At 31.7% G+C, this 22,296-nt stretch overlaps 1 protein-coding gene across 1 annotated transcript; it reads left to right on the top strand.

Moving 5' to 3' along the window:
* The first annotated feature begins 1,369 nt into the window (after positions 1-1,369).
* On the top strand, positions 1,370-17,473 carry LOC127730788 (acyl-CoA-binding domain-containing protein 6-like). The gene is made up of 7 exons (XM_052239366.1): positions 1,370-1,513; positions 9,606-9,670; positions 10,850-10,946; positions 11,275-11,466; positions 12,765-12,854; positions 13,812-13,842; positions 16,982-17,473. Exons 1-7 carry the CDS (start codon positions 1,379-1,381, stop codon positions 17,119-17,121), a joined length of 750 nt encoding a protein of 249 aa, XP_052095326.1. The 5' UTR covers positions 1,370-1,378; the 3' UTR covers positions 17,122-17,473.
* Positions 17,474-22,296: the final 4,823 nt, after the last annotated feature.

Here is a 22,296-nt window from a genome sequence, read left to right as displayed (position 1 = left end):
CATATTATTTACATTTGATAAAGTGAAAAGGAAGTTCTTGTGATGTGTAAAGGAACTAAACGTTTATCAGGGTTGCTATGATAAGTTTCGAGAACTTAATAGAACTCTAATCGGAATGCAACAGATCTCGCTATTTTAACAGTGAAGTTCTATATTAATGGCATATTTATTTATTTATTTTTAAAAAAATTCCGTGTTAAATATGGTCATATTAGATAGACATCTGTAAATTATTGAAGACAATTAACCTGTACGTGTTTTTTTGTTAATGTGTCGTTGCAGGATTACTATGATCTCATTCCCACATCACATTGTATCCATGTTTGAAGATTAACATATTAGTGTTTCCGAGTTTAAAAGACTATTACGTTTGTAAAAGGCAAATATATTTAGTTGCTTGTCGAGATAACTCTAGATATAGTCAATTTTGGCCCCTTTAATTCGAATATCTAAGTGTTATAAATCTGTCAAATTCTTTAAACATAAAAGTATTTTTGAATTCTGTATTACATTTATACAATAAAGCTTCAAATGTCTTTTATTTTAAGAAAAAAATCAAAAACGCATGTCTAAAAGCCTCATTATCAGACTTGCCGTTAATGTTTAGAATTGAGCCAAGGCTTTGCAAAAAAGATAAACTGCTACACAGTTTCTAATACAAAGTGAGAGAACTAGAGCTATGTACAGTGTATGATTTCCGACTAGACACTATTTTCAGATTATGAATTTAAATTGTAAAACGAGAATGTTCAAGTTAAGCATCTGATTTGATAGTTGAATTAAGAAGGGTTTTGGAGAAATAATTCAGATATTTTCCCTTCTTTTTCGAGAGTATGAAATAAAATGTCTTTCGATAGTTATAATTTCTAGACCATGCCTTCCCTTTCACTCAACATAAAATATTTACATTAAAAGACAAATAAATTGCACTTAACTCTGTGACTCAGTCAAGGAGTCAACGTTTTGAACAATTGTTTTCTGGTCTCCATAGTCAAGCGTCAAAATACGTCTATAAGGAAAAGCTCAGGCTTATTGATAATAGAATAATTAGGACATTCGTCTAATATATTGCTTTCGGGCAAATACTTATTTTAATGGATCACATGTACAGTTACACCGTTGTAGATCATTTGCACTTATCCGCACATATATTTTTTCTCACATAAAACATCGAAATAAACAGTACGACTATACTCTCAAGAAGAAGAAGCAGAAGAAGAACTAGTCTTATCTGTCATATTTCCATTTTGATATATGAAATGAACCTTTTAAACTTTTGTCGTCTATTAAATCGGGATCCTTACGGATACTGTAGTATTTGTTTTAGAATTTTCGGAAATGAAAAACCGTTAACGGTTTGTCCTTTACAATCGCTATCATGGCAGACGAATTTGGCGATTGTTCGCAAGAAGATATTAAAGATTTATTTGAGGGGGCATCTAAGTATCTTCGACACGTTGCCGGTTCCCAGAGTGGCGAAAATCTATTGTATTTGTATGCCCGATACAAACAGGTGCAAAATTCTATTGTTAATTGAAAAAAATGGATAGGGTAATGTGTATCAATTCACGACACAATACTACAAACAAAAAAATATGACTTCTTCGGATGCTATTTTATTTATAAATATTTCTCGTATCATGGTCGAAATTGACACAACTTCTTCACAGACTTATGCACCTCATGTTGGCCTTTCCTGATACTTCCCAAACCTCTGACCATGCTGACTTTTATCATTTTTATTGTAATTATTCAATATATTTTTAATAGCTTAGTCTATTATATCTATGGTTCTATATATATATAATATGCCTTTGCATGGTACCCGGTCTGTTTGCTCCCAATACACGTTTGCACCCTGGGTTCGTTCGCTCCCTATTTTTATTTAAATTCTGGTTGAATATTAGATGTTTTTAGATATATTTATCAAAATATTGAAATTTTAATTAATAAAAATTCGGGAGTTTATTAAATAAAATATTTTTTTTGTGATTTGATGATTAATTATTAAATGTTAATTATGAATGATAACTAGATGTTAATTATTATTTACAAAGCCAAATTTGTTATCATTGTTCTGCGTTTGAAAATCATGATTGTTGTTATACAGTACTCTTAAGCATTAAGGACATAATGAGATTAATAACTTTGATAGACATTGTGTCTGTTATGACAGTCTTGAGGACAGACACAAAAACCAGGTGTGATCTCATGCTGTTTTTTTAATTAAGGTTACCTGAATCGAGGAGCATGAATAAATTACTTAAGGCGAAGTGTACGTAATTAACTATTCCACAGATTTTTTTTTAATTTTACATGTGGATTCTGCTTGTAAAAATACATCAGACAATAAAATAAAAAAAAGGGGTAACCGTTTTCGTTTTTCAGATACAAGCTGTTGAAATTAACAGCATGATACGCCAAAAATACAAAGGATATATAGGGAAAATCATAAAAATCGGCAGATATTTTTACTTTATCAAGATTTTCTAATTCGTTGGTCCACAGAATTTTTTTAAAAATCGATATGCGATTCAAAAATGAACGACGAACCAATTGGTGCAAAGAAAGTCCTTAGCAACCGTGCTAGTTTTCAAGCTATATCCTGTGGAAGTTTGATTTTTAGCGGAAAGAATAAAAAACATTCGGCGACGTTATTGATGTCTACTGTAACGTCATCACAATTTCTACTAGATATAACTCTATAACGCTATTATACCGTACAGTGTCAAAACAAAATCGTGAGTGTGTATAAAATTGAGATGGAAATGGGGAATATGTCAAAGAGACAACAACCCGACCAAAGAGCAGACAACAACCCGACCAAAGAGCAGACAACAGCCGAAGGCCACCAATGGGTCTTCAACGCAGTGAGAAAATCCCGCACGCGGAGGTGGTCCTCAGCTGGCCCCTAAATAAAATTGTGTACTAGTTCAGTGAAAATGGACGTCACACTAAACTCCAAAACATATAAATGAACTAAAATTAAAAAAATATACAAGACTAACAAAGGCCAGAGGCTCCTGACTTGGGTTAAACATGTTTTGTGAGATCTCAACCCTCCCCCTATACCTCTAGACAATGATAGAATAAAGAAACACATAGCAATACGCACAGTATAACTCAGTTTAAAAGAAGCCCGAGTCCGATGTCAGAATAGGTAACAAAAGAAACTAAACAAAAAGACAATGATGAATAAATTAACAAAGGACTACTAGCAGTTATTGACATGCCAGCTCCAGACCTCAATTAAACTGATTGAAAGATTATGTCTTCATCATATGAAAATCAAGTACAATCCCTCCCGTTAGGGGTTTAGTATCATACAATCATAAAATATATGAGAAGAACATAACCCGTATCATGCCAACAACTGGTTTTAGAATAATAGTGTTTATTTCCGATGCAAAGACCCTATGAGTGAATCAATATTAATACCAAAATATGCAATCCTTAATTACCTGACAACAGTATCGTAACTATATCCTTTCCAAATAAGTCTGTTTAAAGTTTTGGTTAGCTTTTGAGGTGAATGCCGACATTTTTGTGCTTTGTAAAGAATATTACCAAAAAATATTGGATGTGAAATACCTGAACGTATAAGATGTCTACATGTTGATTTATATTTACGAATTATTTATAACCCATTTTCCTAATTATTGCAAATGCTCAAGCGTAATCAATTGATAAGGAAATAAACTGAGTATTTTTTAAGGATAATTCTGCTGCCAAAAAAAAGCAAATTGGCAAATAAATATACTGCAAGTGAAAGAAAGTTACTGTATAGACTTTAACTCCATCTTTTCTTAATTAGACAGGGTTCCACATCTTTTTTGAAATGCTTGTATTTATAGCTGACTATGGGCTTTGATCATTGTTGAAGGCCGTACGGTGACCTATAGTTGTTAATTTCTGTGTCATTTGGACTCTTGTGGAGAGTTGTCTCATTGGCAATCATACCACATCTTCTTATTTTTATATTGTATTGTTCTAATAATTATGAATCAAATATCAAGTTTGAAATTGTCCCGGTTAACACAGCGTTGACAGAATGATTCTATACGTATTTTAATAATCGGTTATAATATTGGGATCGCGTATACACGTCTTTTTTTAAATCTTATTTCTGCATGTTTGTATTTTAAAAAAGTGTATATAATTTGCTGCATCTTTTCATCCTCACCATTTCCGGCGCTATTCGAGGTATTGCGCACAAAACCCATTTTATTTGTCAGGTTCACACACGTGCACGTGACACAACTCTGCAATTTTATTTTAAAAATTTCCTGTCTCGATCGCTTTCCCTTTTCTTTAACTACACGACAAAGCATAATATAATGTTTGCTGGAGATTTTAAGTAAAAAAGGAAATAATTTCTTGTACCATTATTTGTTGAATATCCACATGCACGACTCCCACAAAATAAGAAAACTGCATCTGCTGTAATAAGGTCAAAAGAAGAACCCGCATATGAATCTTAGCAAAGTAAAACAGATCGGAGTTTTTGATATAACTTGTCCCTGTATATAATGCAAATGAATTGCAGTTTTGTTAATATAATATGAAAATAAGGAGATGTGGTATGATTGCAAATGAGACAACTATCTGCCACAGTTTAAGGTAGATCGGGTGTCTTTTTCTGAGCGTCCGTTCTGATCATGTTGCAAAAATACTTTTTTGTTTTAAAAATATTTTACCAAGTATCATTTAATATACAACAAAATACCTAAAACTTGAAATTTAAAGATTGAACTATCAAAAAATTAAGTGTCGTAAAGTATATTTAAAATTTTTGGGGATTTTTTCAAGAAAATAAGGCCCGTGACCCCCTATTTTTATTTGATATTTCGGAGTTATTAATGAAAAGCAATTTTCTCATCGAATTTTAGCCATTTCTATCGTTTAATGTTTCCGCAATAAGGAAAACTTAAGTTTCCCCTATATTAACAATATAAAATAACCCAAATTTCGTTAATTTCAATGTGTTATTACGAAAAAACAAGGTCCGTGATCCCCAGTTTTTATATTGAAATTTGAAATTACATTGACCCAGAAGTCTTTTACAGAAGTTTAAGAAAAATTTATCGTCCAACATTTAGACACTCCAGCTACCTTAAATGATGTGGATGTAAGCAATTATTATAGGCAACCATACGGCCTTCAACAATGAGAAAAATCCATATCGTATAGTCGGTTATAAAAAGCCCCGACATTGTAGACCTTATTTTCTTCCTACCCCTTCTTCCCCTACCTTATACTACTGCTGAATGATACACAAAAGCACAACAAAAGAAAACATATTTCGCTATCCCTTCGAAATTGATATTTGATAAAGAAAAAATAACACGTTCTATTTTTATCATACATGTGTAGTTTCAGTTTCAACCATGGTTCTAAATTCAGATTTTACTTTCCCCAAAAATTGCGGACGGAATAGAAGACACCTGTTTATTTTCTGCACCTTGAAAACTGAGATTTGGATGACATATATTTTACTTATTCTGAGATAAATGTAATAGTGCTCAATTCTTAGTTTCTGAGTGTGTAATGTTTTGTGGACGGAATCTGATGGTTTTTTTTTTTGCTGTTGGCTTTTTCTTCGCCTTCGGCTTATAAATGTTCATTATGTTGTACTAGTTGTCGATTACCCCTTAGTATCTTTTATACTTTTTACATAAATAATAAAATATAAAACATCATAAAATTTTCAATTGCATAAAAACGGACATGCCAACGTCTTTCTTGTTCAACACACAAATTCACATGCAATATAATTATTCGTTACCTACAATTTTACGCTACACTGTGAATTTCATTCAAAACTATGGTTTTTCAAAAAATATTGTGGGGTCAATTCTGGTTTGATTTTAATGAATTTGATACGAATAGAAACAGAATTGTCACTGGTTTATTTGTTTATTTGGTTATAATTTTGTTGTTTATGCGTTTTTACCTTCTGTTGAAAAAAAAGTCGTATTGTGTACCTGCTCCTGCGTGTCTAAAACAAAAACAGTGGTAATAAAGTCAGACTAACTCACAATAGGATACTCAGATTTCTGATTGGAGTCATTCTAATAATTTCTTTGAAGTTTTGAGATAGCACATGAATACTTGTTTGGATTCATGATAGACCGCACAAAGTCATTTTTCTTTCATGTGCCCATTTTTCCTTTCTTGGAGTAGGTGAGATAACCCGCGTAACTAACGACGCACGTTTTTTATCCTAAATTCCGCTAGAGGCGTGCAATTACGTACACTTCGCCTTAACAGATAAACTGTTAGATTACATAACTATTTACCTTCTTTACAAATATGTTATCAGCAAATAATTTGAAATTTTGATTTAAGGTATAGAACCACTAATTCCAGCCCAGTCGGAAAGAACATACAATAAAGTAGTACATATTTTAAACAAAATAGTTCCTACGCATAGCTGTATCTTTGTCAATAGGTGAACTGTTTGGGTAGTTTTGGTATCAAATGAAATCTTTGGAACTTGGGATCACTGTAGAACCCGTGTTGAAAGTTTCTTTTGAATAATAAAAAAAAATATATAAAATTATAATAGGAGGGCACCTTTACCCTGTGGTTCAGATCAAAAGTACCTGTTTTTGTACTATCAAACTTCCAGTAACCATTACACTCTAATATGAAATTAAAGGTGTTGATTTCTATTACACAAGTCAGGATAAGGTATAGTTTTGACATGAAATGACTGCCACTTTATTTGAACTTAGGACAAAGTAGCCATTAATGCTTGAAATTGCAGAATTTAACATAGAAAGATATGGGGCTATGAACCGTCAGGGGTGCTACTTGTACAAGTAATTTTTATTTTCCTTGAAGAAGCAAATATTAATATACTTATATAAGTAAATTTGTAGGATACATGTACTTATACAAGTGTATTTTATTTACTTGTATAGGTAAATATTTTTTTGGCTAAGTTATGTCCCTTAGACATTCAGATTTTTTTACTTATACAAGTAAAACAGTCATCTTACACATGTATCTTCTTTCTTGAATTCTTAGCACTTCTTTGCTCTAATTGAATTTTTAATTGTCTGTCCTTTGCAGATGTCTTTACTAATCATTTAAGTGTAATTTCATGGACAGTGAAAATCTCATTTGTCTGTTACCTTCAGAACACTGCTCATTTACAAGCCCCAAGGGGCAATTTTTGAAGGCCTTGCGCAAATACTTAAGATCATTGCGCAATCATTTTCTTTGTTGAATTAATGAGATGAAACATTGAACTCTAATAAAAAATTATGAGCTTACATAAGAAAAATTTTTAAAGGCATGTTTTTACATCTCAAAACTTGAGAATTTTTGTGGGATTGTTAAAAAAAATTACTTATAGAAGTAAATTTTTGAGTAAATTAAGGGGAGATAATTCAAACATTATAATTAACTTATATAAGTATATTATTATTTCCTTCTTCAAGTAAATAAAGATTACTTGTACAAGTAATACCCCTAACTGATGAATTAGTGGTTTTATACCTTAAAGGGGAAAAGGAAAATATTATTTAAATAAATTTTGCATTTTCTATAAAATAAAGAAACTGAGCTTTTAAACATGATATATATATACTTTTTCAGTTTAATTTTCTTCATTATTTATTTCTATTTTGTTTTGTTTTGTTTTACATGTAACTACGCTTTGATGTAAATACTGCATGTAGCTAGCTTGGTATATTAAAGTAAACTCAATGAAGTTTTGGTATCTTCTGACTTTCTTTTTAATACAAGTCTGAGATGAATGAACTTTTCCTTAATCTTCATGACAATCTTTTAATCATGATTCATTTCGTCAAAATAATTAATAAAACGCTAAAGGAAACCTGTTTACATTTTAAGAATGTGACTTTTATTTTGAGGAAACAATATAAAAAAACTTATTTATAGCAAAACACCAACTTAAACACGATTAAAAGTATTCAACTCAAAACCAATAAAAAGGGTGAGAATGGACCAAGGGCGCAAACTGTGGGGTACGAACATGAAAGGGGCAAATGTGAATGGGAGCAAACATGTTTTGGGGCGAACGGACCCGGATTCCCTTTGCATTATCTTTTCATTATTTAACGTCTTTTTGCTTATATTTTCATTTTTTATAAGGTCAATTAAGAATATTGTGAAAATCTGAAATGACAGATGCCGTACACTAAAGAAATGAGCATGTACCAATTAAAGGCAAAAAAAGGAATGATAAAGTGTACTTACATTATTGGAAAAGATTTGATTCCTGTATATATGCATATTCCTAACAAACTGATCATTTATTGTGTTGCACCATAATTTGAATATTGCTGAGTGTAATAAATTGAAACGTGATATCACAATGGTACTACACAGCAACAAACAACGACAACCACTGAATTACAGGCTCCTGACTTGGGACATGCACATACAGATGAGAATGTGGTGGGGTTAAACTAGTTTGAAGGCGCCAACCCTCCCCCTAACCTGGGACAGTGGTGTAACAGTACAACATAAGTACAAACTATAAAAATCAGTTGAAAAAGGCTTAACTCATCAGATGGATACAAATAGAAATTCATCTAACAAAAACACAGAGAGGACGTGGACGGGTGCTTGTACATCCAAACAACAAAAAGACACTAAGTACAGATCTGAGAGTACTCACAGTTACTGACAGCTAGTCCAAAGCCAATAACAACTAATAAAAAAAATCATGCATTTAAGACTAAGTTTTCAATCAGTACACATCCAACATCCAATGGATTTAGTGTAAAGACATCATAAACAGTTAGAGAAAAACATGACCTTGTGCAATGCCAAGATACAGGTATCGACAGATTGTAGAGCCATGAATGTGCATATGTATATAACAATAATATTTAGTTTGATTTTAATTTACTGATAAAAAAATCAATATTAATACCAATAAAAACAATATTCAAAGATCTAGTTACAGTGTTGAATTGGTAGCCTTTTAGAATAAGTTTGTTTAAAGGATCGATGAGTTTACACGGATTGTTTTTAAATTTCTGGGCTTGGTAAGCAACATCCCCATAAAAATGAGGATGTGCTATCCCATTTGAAATAAGTTTTCTACAGGTAAAAACAAACTTCAAAACCAAATCTGTATATCTATGGAAGAATTTAGTAAAGGTTTTAAGTAATTTGTGATAACGAAATCCCTGACTTAATAATTTACCAGTAATACATAGATTATGTTCATTAAAATCCAAAACGTCAAAACAGAAATGGGCATAGCGAACGAGTTGTGATATAAATTCCATAAGATGGTGCCAAAGGAACATCATCATCCAAAAAAGGAAAATTAACAATAGGGAACGAAAAATCGTCCCTTTTGAATTTGTCATAAATTTTAGTGTAGAGTTTCCCGTGTAAAACTGAAATATCTAAATCTAGGAAAGGACGGTTATTACCGTTTATATTTGATTTATTTAAAGTAAGTTCCTTTGGGTAAATTTCGGCAGTAAACATGTATATTTTTTTAAAGAAATGGATAACCCAAAGATTTGCTGGTTTCATCAGTATTGATTTGACTTTTTGTATGCAAAATAACTTCAACATGACAGTGATGTGATAGTTTTCCAATTCTATTTTAGGCAACAGAAGGACAGTGTAATTCCAAAAAACCAGGGATGTTTGATTTTCAAGGCAAACAGAAATGGTAATAATAGGAAATCTTAAACAAATGTAGTAATATAAGGGGACACTATTGCAAATAGAAAGTCCAAAATCATGGACAAAAACAGCCAAACTATTACAGGCAAAAAGAGCCAAACATGATGAAACAAATAAATAATAACTGACTTATACATTCTTGACTCATTTTAGGCTCTTTTTACATATACACTGTATTATAGGTGGATTTGCTTGCAAATCTAGAGAGCTAAACAACTTACCAGTATGTCAGAGACATTGTCCTCCAAAAAATCAGAAATTTCCCCAACATACAATTTTTTTTTACCAGTTACAAAACAATTGGGCCAAGTTTCATACACCCCTTTCTCTTTACACACATGCAGATTTGCTATTAAATAAATATTTTAATAAGGTTTCATCTTTAACCGTTTGAAATTTCTTCCAAACTTTTTAATTGCAAGCATAACAGAACATCATGTTTGTTTACATTGAAACCAGAGTTGATACCTTTAATTGCAAAACTATTAATTCTGTTTTATTTGTATTATAAATTGAAATTTAAGTGTTAGCATTATTTAAGATCACTCTAAAAATATAATTAAAGTAATGTTAGACATGCTAGTGACATTGTAAGTTGATTATTAGTCAATATTTTATCATTTATATAGATCATGATATATGCTGAATATGTCAAAATGTTAAACTTATTAGAATATCTGTTCAGTGTTCAAGCTATATGGTGCTCTCGACTCCAATCTTAATTGACTAGGATTGTCAGTTTTCCTATCGAAGGTTGGTGGTGTTCTCCGTGCACACCGGCTTCCTCCACCAATAAAAACTGGCCACACGAAATAGCCCAAAAGTGGTGCTTAAAAGTGGCGTTAAAACACCAAAAATCAAAAATCAAATCAAGCTATATGTATATAAATAGTCTTTACAACCATCATACAAAACACATGTCAACACTGCTTGCTTACCAGGCCAGCTTACAACTTCTTACTTTATACTTATATTTTCATTATGATGTGAATCAGATACACTGTACCAAACCTTGGCTTTAACCAAAATTTTACTGTTTACAGAACATCCAAATAAAGTGGAAGAGGGGCATGGTGTCCGACACTGATTCTTGTTTATTGAATTAACCTCTTACACTTATTGTGTTTAATAAGGTTATATAAAAAAAACCTTTTTTGTATTATAGGGAAGCTTGGAAGAAACTTGGAGACAAGCCTAGAGATATGGCCATGTTGGAATATATTTCACATATGACTTCACTTTACCCTGGATGGGAGGCAGAGGTGAATAAAACAATAGCGCTGCATTAGTTATCCAGCTTGATAAATGGTGGATTATAAAAACTGAATCACAACCATGTGAAATATTTCCAGTAGTTGTATTTTATTAATTGATTTAAATAGTATAATGTAAAATCCTATTTCTTTATATTGTGAAAACAGATTTCACAGATGAAACAATTCATAAGAATAGTCCATGTTTTCTGGTCATCAAGTACTATTGATGCTTTTAATTAGTTGAAAGTGATGGATAAAGTCAAAAGTTAAATCCAATTAGTTTTTTTTATGAAGCTTTATCCATAAAAAATCTTAAAAACAGTTTTGATTTCAGATAGACACAATTGATGATAAAAAATCTAGTAGTGGATCCTCCTGGGTATCAGTCAGCACAATGTCAAACACAGACCCAGAGTTAGACAATCAAAACAAGACAGTGTTTGATTGGTGTAAAGAGGGAGATGTTAACCAAATGTCCAGAATACTACAAAGTGAAAATATTGACATCAATGGCCTAGATGATGCAGTTAGTAATCAAAGATTTTATTATGTAAAGGACTGGATATGGCATTGCTCATGATTATGGCTTTGTTCATATCAGTTACATTTATAGAAAGGAGAAAAAATCTCGGGGAGGGGCAGGGGTGTGGAAATATTTGTTGACCACTTGTCCCCTGGCAAGTGAAATTGTAAATTTTACTTGCCCTGATTTCTTATTGAATTTTGGAATGAAGAAGATGTATTTTATTGTAAATGTGTATGTTTCTAAAACAGTTTTGAAACACAATGAAAATGGTATTCATAGTGTTTGTTTGCATGTTAGAATAATAAAAGATAAGTAGAGTAAACACCAATGAGAAAGAAACCAACCAAAAAAAACAACTTAAAACTAAAGAATCTTGAGGCCAATTTTGCAATGTTTTTTTTATGCTAGCTTACATGAAACTGGGAAATTATATCATGACTTAAGGGAAAATTTGTGGATAAAAACACAGCCATGAACACCAAGAAAGTTACAGGGCTTTTCATATAACAAGTAATGAGAACTTTATTGTGGTTATCATATATTTCTGATAGTTTTCCCCACCTATTCACATATTTTCAAGCTAGAAAATGTGACCTATTCCAGTGTCACATCCTATCACCTTGTATATAGGAAGTGCCCTACTCCCTCCCAAAGGTTACACATTTTTTGTATAAAAATTAAGACTGATGGTGCATTATATATAAAATTCATCAATGAAATAATTTGATTTGACCTATATGTTTTCTAGAACATACAAAGAAGTTCCTTTTTTGAGAATCTCATATAATGACCAAACCCAAATTTGGAATACTTTTGACAAATTTGAACTACTGAGCCAATTTAAACCAAGTTTTTAAAGAATTAGTTTGCATTGTTTTTTTGGTCAATGTTTATCAACAAACCATGACAGTTCAGTTTCATGCTTTTTTTGTTCAGTGAAGATTCATGCTAACAGCTCAAAAAAGAACTTGTTATTTTAATAATAGCGATGTAATATCATTGTTCAGAGTCCATTGATCAGACACAATATTGATCTCAAGACGTGGCAGAATCACTTGACAAGTGACCACTAGAAATTGCACAATCATCAATAGTATCATTATAAAATTATTCATGGAACAAAAGTTTTAAAAAAAATTCATTGGATATATGAAAATTTATTATTAAGTTTTAAAAGGTTTTAATAATACAAATGTACAATGAATTTGAAAAATTGAATGTGAACTACTGTTTAATCTTAATCCTGTCTCACTTAAGTCTCATGTTAATATGTATTTTTTTTTATAAATTGATTGCAGGGAATGGCCTTACTCCACTGGGCTTGTGACAGAGGTTTAAGTGAAATGGTAGAATGTCTACTGAATAAAAAGGCAAATATTGATATCCAGGTAAGGACATTTTAGTCCATTTTAAGAAATATTCAGTTTCTGTAATCCCTGTATGGAATGAATGTGTTTGAAGTGTTATGGTCTTTAAAATCAAAGTTTTATCAGTATATGAAACTATTGAAATTAGTAAAGAAACGAAATATAAAATAGTTCCTTCCATTCTTAGTAATTACAGTATCTTTAAAAGATGATTTGTTTTTTTTTTGGTGATTCTATCAATAATCTGCATTTATTATATGAATACACCTTATATATGTATAGTGGTGATCATCTGTGTTAGACGGTTACAAAATTTCTTAATTATGTATATCATATAAAAGATTTGATTTAATCAAATTAGACAAAGACCTGATACTTTAAGCATGGGAAAATCAGGATAAAAACTTTTTGGCTTGTTTTTTGTGATTTGATATTAGCCTGGGATCCTTGCCAAATCTCTGTTGTGCAGTAATCCAGGATCCCAGGCTATGAAAAGAGAAACAAAGACATCAATCAAGTCAGACTAAATTAGCACTTTAAGCAGTTCCCAAAAACAACATGCATGCTGGCCCGAGAACCAATTTATTTTGTGTGTTTGAAAGGTAAAAAAGTCAAATTCTCATATGGAATAGGAGCATAGTGTTTTCAATCATAAATTAAAGAATTGCCCTATTAGCATACAAATAGCTAATGCTAATTATAAATGAAATGGTAAAATATTTGATGAACTTGAAAGATATTACTGTGGATTCATTATTATTCGTTGGATACCAATTTTCGTGGTTTTCGTGGGTACAGGTGAACCACGAATTCAAATGTTCAACGAATAACTAAATTTCTATGGGCTTTGTGTGCAGAGATAGACAAAACCACGAATTCAAATATCCACGAAAATGCAAGTTTTCCTCAATCCACGAAAATTGGTACCCACGAAAATAAATGAATCCACAGTAAACAAGAAAATCTTTTTGTTGATAGGATGAAGACAAACAGACTCCACTTCACTATGGTGAGTTTTATTTTCTAGCAAATGTTGCAGAATGAGAGGCATAGGCATGCTAATCTGGTGGCAGCTGCAGAAACATTAGCTTTGAAAAGCTTCATATTTCAAAAGGTAGAAGAGCTGGATAATCCATATCTGTTATATGCCTTATGGTTGGAAGTTCCTTCTGACATTAGTGAGTTATACTTGATCTCACTTTTATGTTTTAATGAGTTCAAGGACAACAGCATTTGGAATGCAGAATCATTGCAACTTATACAGGTCTGTCATTGAGGATAAAGTTCACCTCAACCTCATTTCTTGGTTCAGTATTAATGTTAAGTTTTCATAATTGGTCTGTTTCTCAAATACGATAAGTAACATGCAGTCACCTATATTCAGTTCATAGAATGATTGCTAAGTGTGCATGATAGTCTGACAGGGTTCATTTCACCTTAACCTCCACTTAATGATTCAATGGTCAACAAAATGTTTCAAAGATTACATTCTCAGATCATCAGAAAATGTCAAATACATAATATTAGGTGTTAAGAATGACTGAAAGGTCTACACGTCTAACTGTCAGAAATCATCTGACCTTGACCATTTATTCGTTCAGTGTATGTTTACTTGTTTTTGTTAATATGTCTTTTTGATTGAGTTAAGCCATTTCAATTGATATTTTATAGTGTGTCTTTCTATGTTGTAATGTTACACTACTATTTCAGGTTAGGGTGAAGGTTGGCACCTGTAAAAATGTTTAAACCCGCTGCATTTGTTTGCACCTGTCCTAAGTCAGGAACTTGTTTCAGAGGTTGTCGTTTGTTGATGGTTCTTAAGTGTTTCTCGTTTCTCGTTTTTCATATAGATTAGACCATTGGTTTTCCTGTTTGAATTGTTTTACACTAGTCATTTTGGCGCCCATTATAGCTTGCTGTTTGGTGTGAGCCAAGGCTCCGTGTTGAAGGCCGTAATTTGACATATAATTACTTACTTTTTACACATTGTAATTTAGATGGAGAGTTGTATCATTGGCACTCATACCACATCTTCTTATTTCTATTGACTTTATTTTCATGGATCATTGGTTATGTTAAGTTTGGTTGATAAATATAGTGAGAAATTGATCTTAAAGAATTCCAAATAAAAAGTCTATTGTAATCTGTAAAGCAGGCAAGACGTTTTAGCATTTGCAAACTTGAGATTGATTTTTAGATATAAATGGATTAAATGGAAGGAAATAAACACCAAAGGAACAATGGAAAGAAAATTATTTCATAAGTATTTTCTTGTTAGTACACATACACATGATTGTCAGAGTAAGAGTTCCTGAATTGTAAACTTCAAATATCTTCTCAAATATTTATTAATGAAACTCAAAGACACATATATCTTCCAAATTTCTGACTTGACATTTGTTTGCTAGACTACATGGCTGTTGTTACTATAAATAGAGAATAGGAATTTAAGCGGACTGTATGCATTTAGTACACTAACCATTGACTTCAAACAATTAGGTATATTTAACCAGACTAGAAATGAATCATCTGAAACTGTCTTAAACAAGAATGTTCTTATTAATCTAAAATAGAAATCACAACAACTTTAATCCTTTTCACCACATTTTTAGACAAATGACAAGAATTACTTTGCACTATTTTTTTAATTAACAGTCTGAAGAAACTGTGAGTTAAGCATTGCTATCCTGACTTGTTTAGCATAAAATGCTTATAATGAGAATTTTGTATGAACTGACATATTAAAATGCTTCAAGAATATAAGATAAAAGCATATAATGCTTAAGAAAAAGGATTTAATTTTTTAGCTCACCTGGCCCGCAGGGCCAAGTGAGCCTTTCTCATCACTTGGCGTCCGTCGTCGTTAGCTTTTTACAAAAATCTTCTCCTCTGAAACCACTGGGCCAAATTTAACCACACTTGGCCACAATCATCATTAATGTATCTAGTTTAAAAAATGTGTCCGATGACCTCGCCAACCAACCAAGATGGCCGCCATGGCTAAAAATAGAACATAGGGGTAAAATGTAGATTTTGGCTTATATCTGAAACCAAAGCATTTAGAGTAAATCTGACATAGGGTAAAACTGATTATCAAGTCAAGATCTATCTGCCCTGAAATTTTCAGACAAATCTGACAACCTGTTGTTGGGTTGCTGCCCCTGAATTGGTAGTTTTAAGGAAATTTTGCAGTTTTTGGTTATTATCTTGAATATTATTATAGATAGAGATAAACTGTAAACAGCAATAATGTTAAGCAAAGTAAGATCTACAAATAAGTTGTCATGACCAAAATTATCAGTCGACCCCTTTAGGAGTTATTGCCCTTAATAGTCAATTTTTAACAATTTTTTGTAAATTTTTGTAATCTTTTACAAAAATCTTCTTCTCTGAAACTACTGAGACAAATTTAACCATACTTGGCAATAATCATTATTAGGGTATCTAGTTTAAAAAATTTGTCCGATGAATGCAGTTTTTGGTTTATATCTCTGAAACTAAAGCATTTAGAGCAAATCTGACAGGTGGCAAAAATGTTCATCAGATTTAGATTTATCTGCCCTGAAATTTTCAGACGAATCCGACAACCCGTTGTTGGGTTGCTGCCCCTGAGTTAGTAATTTTACAAAAATTTTGCAGTTTTTTGTTATTATCTAATATCTAATACTATTAATTATGATTTTAACCTTATTTTACATGATTTCCAAAGCATCAGTAAATACAGGTGACCAACACAGGCTCTTGAGAGCCTCTAGTTTTTTATCAGATATCATTTAAAATGGATATTTCTTAGTAATTATAAGACTTGGCATCTGACAGATGTTAACTATTGGAATTTTATTTTATATATGCTCTTCCCAAAACCTTATATATTTATACTTATAGTGGAATAAGGAAATATATTTTTTGTTCGATACTATATTTAACTATTCTTTATTTAATTTCTTAATGAATATAATATAACTTACAAATATTTCTCATAAGTCAAATTTTGTATGTTGCATGAATTATATTATTTTCTTGCAATCTCATAGATGAAAGGCATTATACTGATGCATTTTATTTTTTATGACTTTCATATTTTATATTTAAAGATCATGTTTCATGCATATAATTGAAGTAATAAGAATCATTATCTTTTCTTTTAGCTGTTAGTTGTGAACATCCAAAAGTTGTGCAGATGTTGTTATCTCATGGTGCCGACAAGTCACTGAGAGATAGTGATGGACTATCACCGTCAGAGCTAGAGACTTCTGAAGAGATTAGAATTTTACTTGGAAAAACTTGATATGAGCAGCATACAAATGGCATTATTATATAAAATAACAAGTCAATGGAAACAATCTCTTGTTAATGTTAATTATTTTCATTAAATGTTTTATTTATTTTTTATTTGCAACTACAACAATTAGATGCATAACAGTTTATCGTGTCAAGGCAATGCAGTTTTACAAAGAAAGGTGCAAACTAGCAAGATGTTGCTATATAAGATAAGGTTGAGTATCTGCAGGTTCAGGGATGGTATTAAATGGGGACAAATGTCATTATCTGTATATTATGTTCTTATTTGCTGTGATATTAAAAAAAGTCATTATTTCAACATAATTGTTACATGTCATTCAATTAAACTTACTGACTGACACTTGCGTTTATTAGAATGTTTTGCCATATTCAGCAGTCATGTTTATTCCTCTTATTTATAAAATAGAAACATATGATGTTAAGAAATGACTTTAGACTGATTGTTGATTGATTGTTGGTTGCTTAACGTCCAGTGGCAAATATTTCATGCATGTTCAGGACGAGAACAAGTTAACAATAAATACAATAGGTAGGTTATGTAACAGAGGCCGTCCGGGATGAAGGTCGGGGAAATTTAGACTGCCACTGGAAAATGAGGGTAAATTGGATAGGGACAGAAATTTTGCCTAGCAACAGGCCACCTACGGATCCCTCAAAGAGTTGTTGCAAGGGTTCTTAAAACGTGCAGAGAGCGTGGCACACTCTCTACACGAGGCATCGGATTTAACGTCCCCATTCTGACTGGACGTGGCTGCGTACTTGATACATCCCACACAGCCAAACAGACGCCCCACTTTGGCAAGGGTTTTACTGCCGGTCGGAAGAAGACCTGTAGTGACCATATTTCTATTCCCCAGTCACCCTTGGGGGTGAAATGACTTTAGATATATCAGGTTTAATCTCATAACAACAAAGGTATTTGTGTAATGCCTGGATTTTACACAAAATTTGGTGACTTTTTATTAAGTTATTTCAATGAATTCTTTGAGAATCTTTTATTTCGATGTGAATAGTATTTCATTAAACATAATTAAGAGCTTTTTTGAAACCTGCAGCAAGTTTTGGAAAATTGGAACATCATACTTTAAATAAAAATGAGAGGCATCAATGTTGATTAGTGTGTTCTAGTAAAAAACACTTACATAGATATAAGAAGATGTGGTATGAGTGCCAATGAGATAACTCTCCATCCAAGTCAAAATTTATAAAAGTAAACCATTATAGGTCACAGTACGGTCTTCAACACGGAGCCCATTTAAAACAAGGAACGAGAATGTAGTCAAAATTTATAAAAGTAAACCATTATAGGTCAAATAACGGTCTTCAACAAGGAGCCTTGGCTCACACCGAACAGCAAGCTATAAAGGGCCCCAAAAATTACTAGTGTAAAACCATTCAAATGGGAAAACCAACGGTCTAATCTATATAAAAAACAAGAAACGAGAAACACTTATCAACCACATCAACAAACGACAACTACTGAACATCAGATTCCTGACTTAGGACAGGTGCAAACAATTGCAGCGGGTTTAAACGTTTTAATGGTACCAAACCTTCACCCTTATCTGAAACAATAGTGTAACATCACAACATAGAAAAACACACTATAAAATATCAATTGAAATGGCTTAACTCAATCAAAAGACATATTAACACCAGTGAACATACACTGAACAAATAAATTTGATCTATGATACAATGCAAATACAAAATAAATAAACTAAGGGAAGAATAATTAAAGTAACATGTTATACCGCTGTGAAATGTTAAACAATTTAAGTAAAAACAATATACTTGAACAAAAATATCATCCATTTGCAATTACTTTAAGCACAGGTAAATAAAAATAATTTTGTTGTTAGGTATAAGTGTATAGTTCAAATAGAGAAAGGAAATATTTTTACAAAATAAATAATTTTGATGTTCATAGTACAAAGAAGTGAAAATTTATAGTAATACCAAACACTTATCAAAGCAGGTATATAGACCAGATTTAACCCTGAATAACATTAAATAACAAAAAAGCATTACAATTAGTATCAACAGGTCATAAACAAGAAAGTACGATTTGAGAGTACTCACAGGTACTGACAGCTAGTTAAAAACCAAAAACAATTAATAATAAAAAAATCATGCATCAGAGACTAAAATCAACTAAAACACATCCCAGGGATTTAGTATTTTAACGTCATGGACAGTCAAAGAAGACATGACTTGTGCAATGCCAAAAATAAATGTATCGACAGGCAGTAGGCTAGTTAGGAGTTAACCTAACATTTTAAAAACAGTTCAGATTAAGTGTATAATGGCTAATGACATGTGATCAATTTATATTTATGCATTTATTATTTTTTATGCTCATCTGGGCCAACTTTTTCCATGAGGGTCATGAGAGCTAAAAAAAATCTTCCTCTGTGAAATTCCTTTGCCAATTGGAACCAAACTTTTCTACAGTCATCCTTGTGGTATATAGTTTTGTCCAATGATCCCTGGCAACAAACATGACATCAAAGGCTAGAAAAGAAAATGGGGTTAAAATGCAAATATTTTATTCTGAAAAGCATTTGTAGATAAAGAAAATCTGGGAGCAGCAAAAATAATGAAAATGTTTATCTTATTACTGTCTATTTTGTCCAAAATTGTCAGATGACTCCTTATTTGAGATTTTGCCCTTTATGACAATTTTAACATTTTTTTGCAATTTAGACTTTTATCTTGAAAACTGTTCAAGATTGAGGGAAACTAGCTAGAAAAAAATTATCTGCAGAAGCAGATGTGACATGACCAAAATCATAACCTGAAAGTAGTTATTACCCAGAATGAGAATTCTTTACACTTTCTTGTGTTGTTTTTTTGTTTTTACAGAAAGCTATATATGATATAGAGAAATTTGTAGCAGCAAAACTGATCAGCAAAATAATATGCACAGATAATTAAATATGTTTGTAGTTAGCAGTTGACTCCCTTGAATGATGATAATAACACATTTGTTTTTGCCAGATCTATAATAGATAGAGAGATACTGTAAACAGAAAAAAAATATCAACAAAATAAGATCTACAGTTAAGTTTAATAGCTAAAATTTGCCAATGTGCCCTTGAATTTCAATTTATACATAACATTTTGGGTACTTTTTAACAAAAACTATATTTAATAGAGAGAAACTTTGAACAGCAAATATGATCAGCAAAGAAAGATCTTCTATTTGTTCAACATAGCTGAAATTGATTGTCGACTCCTTAAAGGAGTTTTGCTCTTTAATGACAATTTTTTTCTCTTTGGCAAGTGAAAGATATTTGGTATGCAGTTGTATAAGCATTGTCATATCTCACTTCCAAGGAGGCTATGTTGCCCTCAACCACTGTATATTAACTACAATGTATAAACTTTTGCACATTTTACATGTTAATGTTTGTAATTAGGTCAGTTTGAGATGGAGCACTAATTATAAGTCAATGATATTTGGTATGCCTCTGTATTAGCATTTGCCTGTTTCATTTGCCATGATATTATATGGCCCTGCCCCCTCATCATGGTTCAGTGACTTTAAAAATGTTTGCATTGTCTACATTTTAAAGTTTGTGTTAAGGACAGTTTATTGGAAACTCCATATGTAAGTCAATGGTATGGGTATGCAGTTGTATTAGCATTGGCATTTCTCATTTCCGCAGGGGTTATTTAGTCCTGCACTTTCAGTCAAGATTCATTGACTTTTAATTTTTGCATAGTTTACATGTTAAAGTATTGCCATTTTAACATTTGAGCTATCAAATTACATTAAGGCATGCCATATCTCTGCCTCAACAGTTTATTACACATTTATTTGAAACTAGAAGAAAAGAGACAAGTCATTTGACTCATTAGGAGTTATTACCCTTTAATGGTATTTTTTTACCCATTTTGTGTTTCTGCAAAAACTTTTGTAAATGGAGAAATGATCAGCAAGATGATATTTACATAAAAGTCAGCAGGGCTGAAACTTCCAGTCAATTCTATATAGGAGTTATAGTTCATGCCTTGACATGACATTGTTCTCTATATTTGTGTATTTTTGGTGAAACTTAAGAAGACAGAGCGAAATTCTAAATAGCAAAAATGATCTGCAAAATAAGACCTACATGTAATAAAAAGTGAACAAAATCGTCTGTCAACTCATTTCAAGAGTTATTGCCCTTAAATGATGATTTTTTTTTATCAACTTTATAGCATTTTGTACTGCATATTCTGAAAAGTAGATCGACTGAAATTTGAATATCAAAACTGATGAGAAAAACAATATCTACTATGAAATAAACAGTAAATGGACTCCATTAAATCACAATATTTTAACATTAATAGAAATAGAGAAGCTTGATTCAGCTAGAATGATCAACAATACAAGATTTTTACCAACATTGTTTACATTTAACACAAATATTGTTGCAGTGCTTATTTTATGCAAAATGTAAGGTGAGTTATTTTAAAGTCTCTAGCTTTATCGAAAAGAGCCACGTGAGCTATTGGCATGACTTGGTGTCCATTATTTGTTTTCATCTGTCATTGTCAACTCTAAAACAAATAATTCTACCATGAAATTACTTCAACAATTTCAACCAAAATTTGCCTGAATTACTCTTAGCTAGGTTATCTAGGGTAATTTCGACCTCTTTTTTGAGAAATGGCCCTTGAAATATTTGTTTTACCTGCTTTGGCAGTTCTTGGCTATTGTCTCGAAACAAAAGGATCTAGATTAACAGTTTGAATTGCAAAATTGAACGGAAAAATCTTACAATACATAGGAAGTTATTGCCCCTGAAAGATAAGGTTTTACTGGTTTTCACAGTTTTTGTCTTCCTTTAAAAAACACATGAGCTAGTTTAAGAATGTAATTGCTAGAATAATCAGCACAACAAGAATTATAGACTTTAAAATTTTAGGGAAATCTTTCAACCGGTTTTGGAGTTACTGGCCCTGATATATGATTAATATGCGGTGACAAATTTTTGCACTGTTTGGCTGTTATATAAAATAACATAAGAGCTAGGTTTAAACTTTAAATTGCAAAATTTATCAACACAACAAGATTTTTCTCACCTGGAAATTTAAGAAATATTTGGCAACTTGTTTAAGACTTATTGCCTCTGAAATATAAATTTATACCGATGTTCAGTTTTTAGCTCAC

The sequence above is a fragment of the Mytilus californianus genome, unplaced genomic scaffold (genome assembly GCF_021869535.1).
Source record: "Mytilus californianus isolate M0D057914Y unplaced genomic scaffold, xbMytCali1.0.p SCAF_2, whole genome shotgun sequence".
NCBI lineage: Eukaryota > Metazoa > Mollusca > Bivalvia > Mytilida > Mytilidae > Mytilus > Mytilus californianus.
This window is presented reverse-complemented; position numbering and strand designations above follow the sequence as displayed.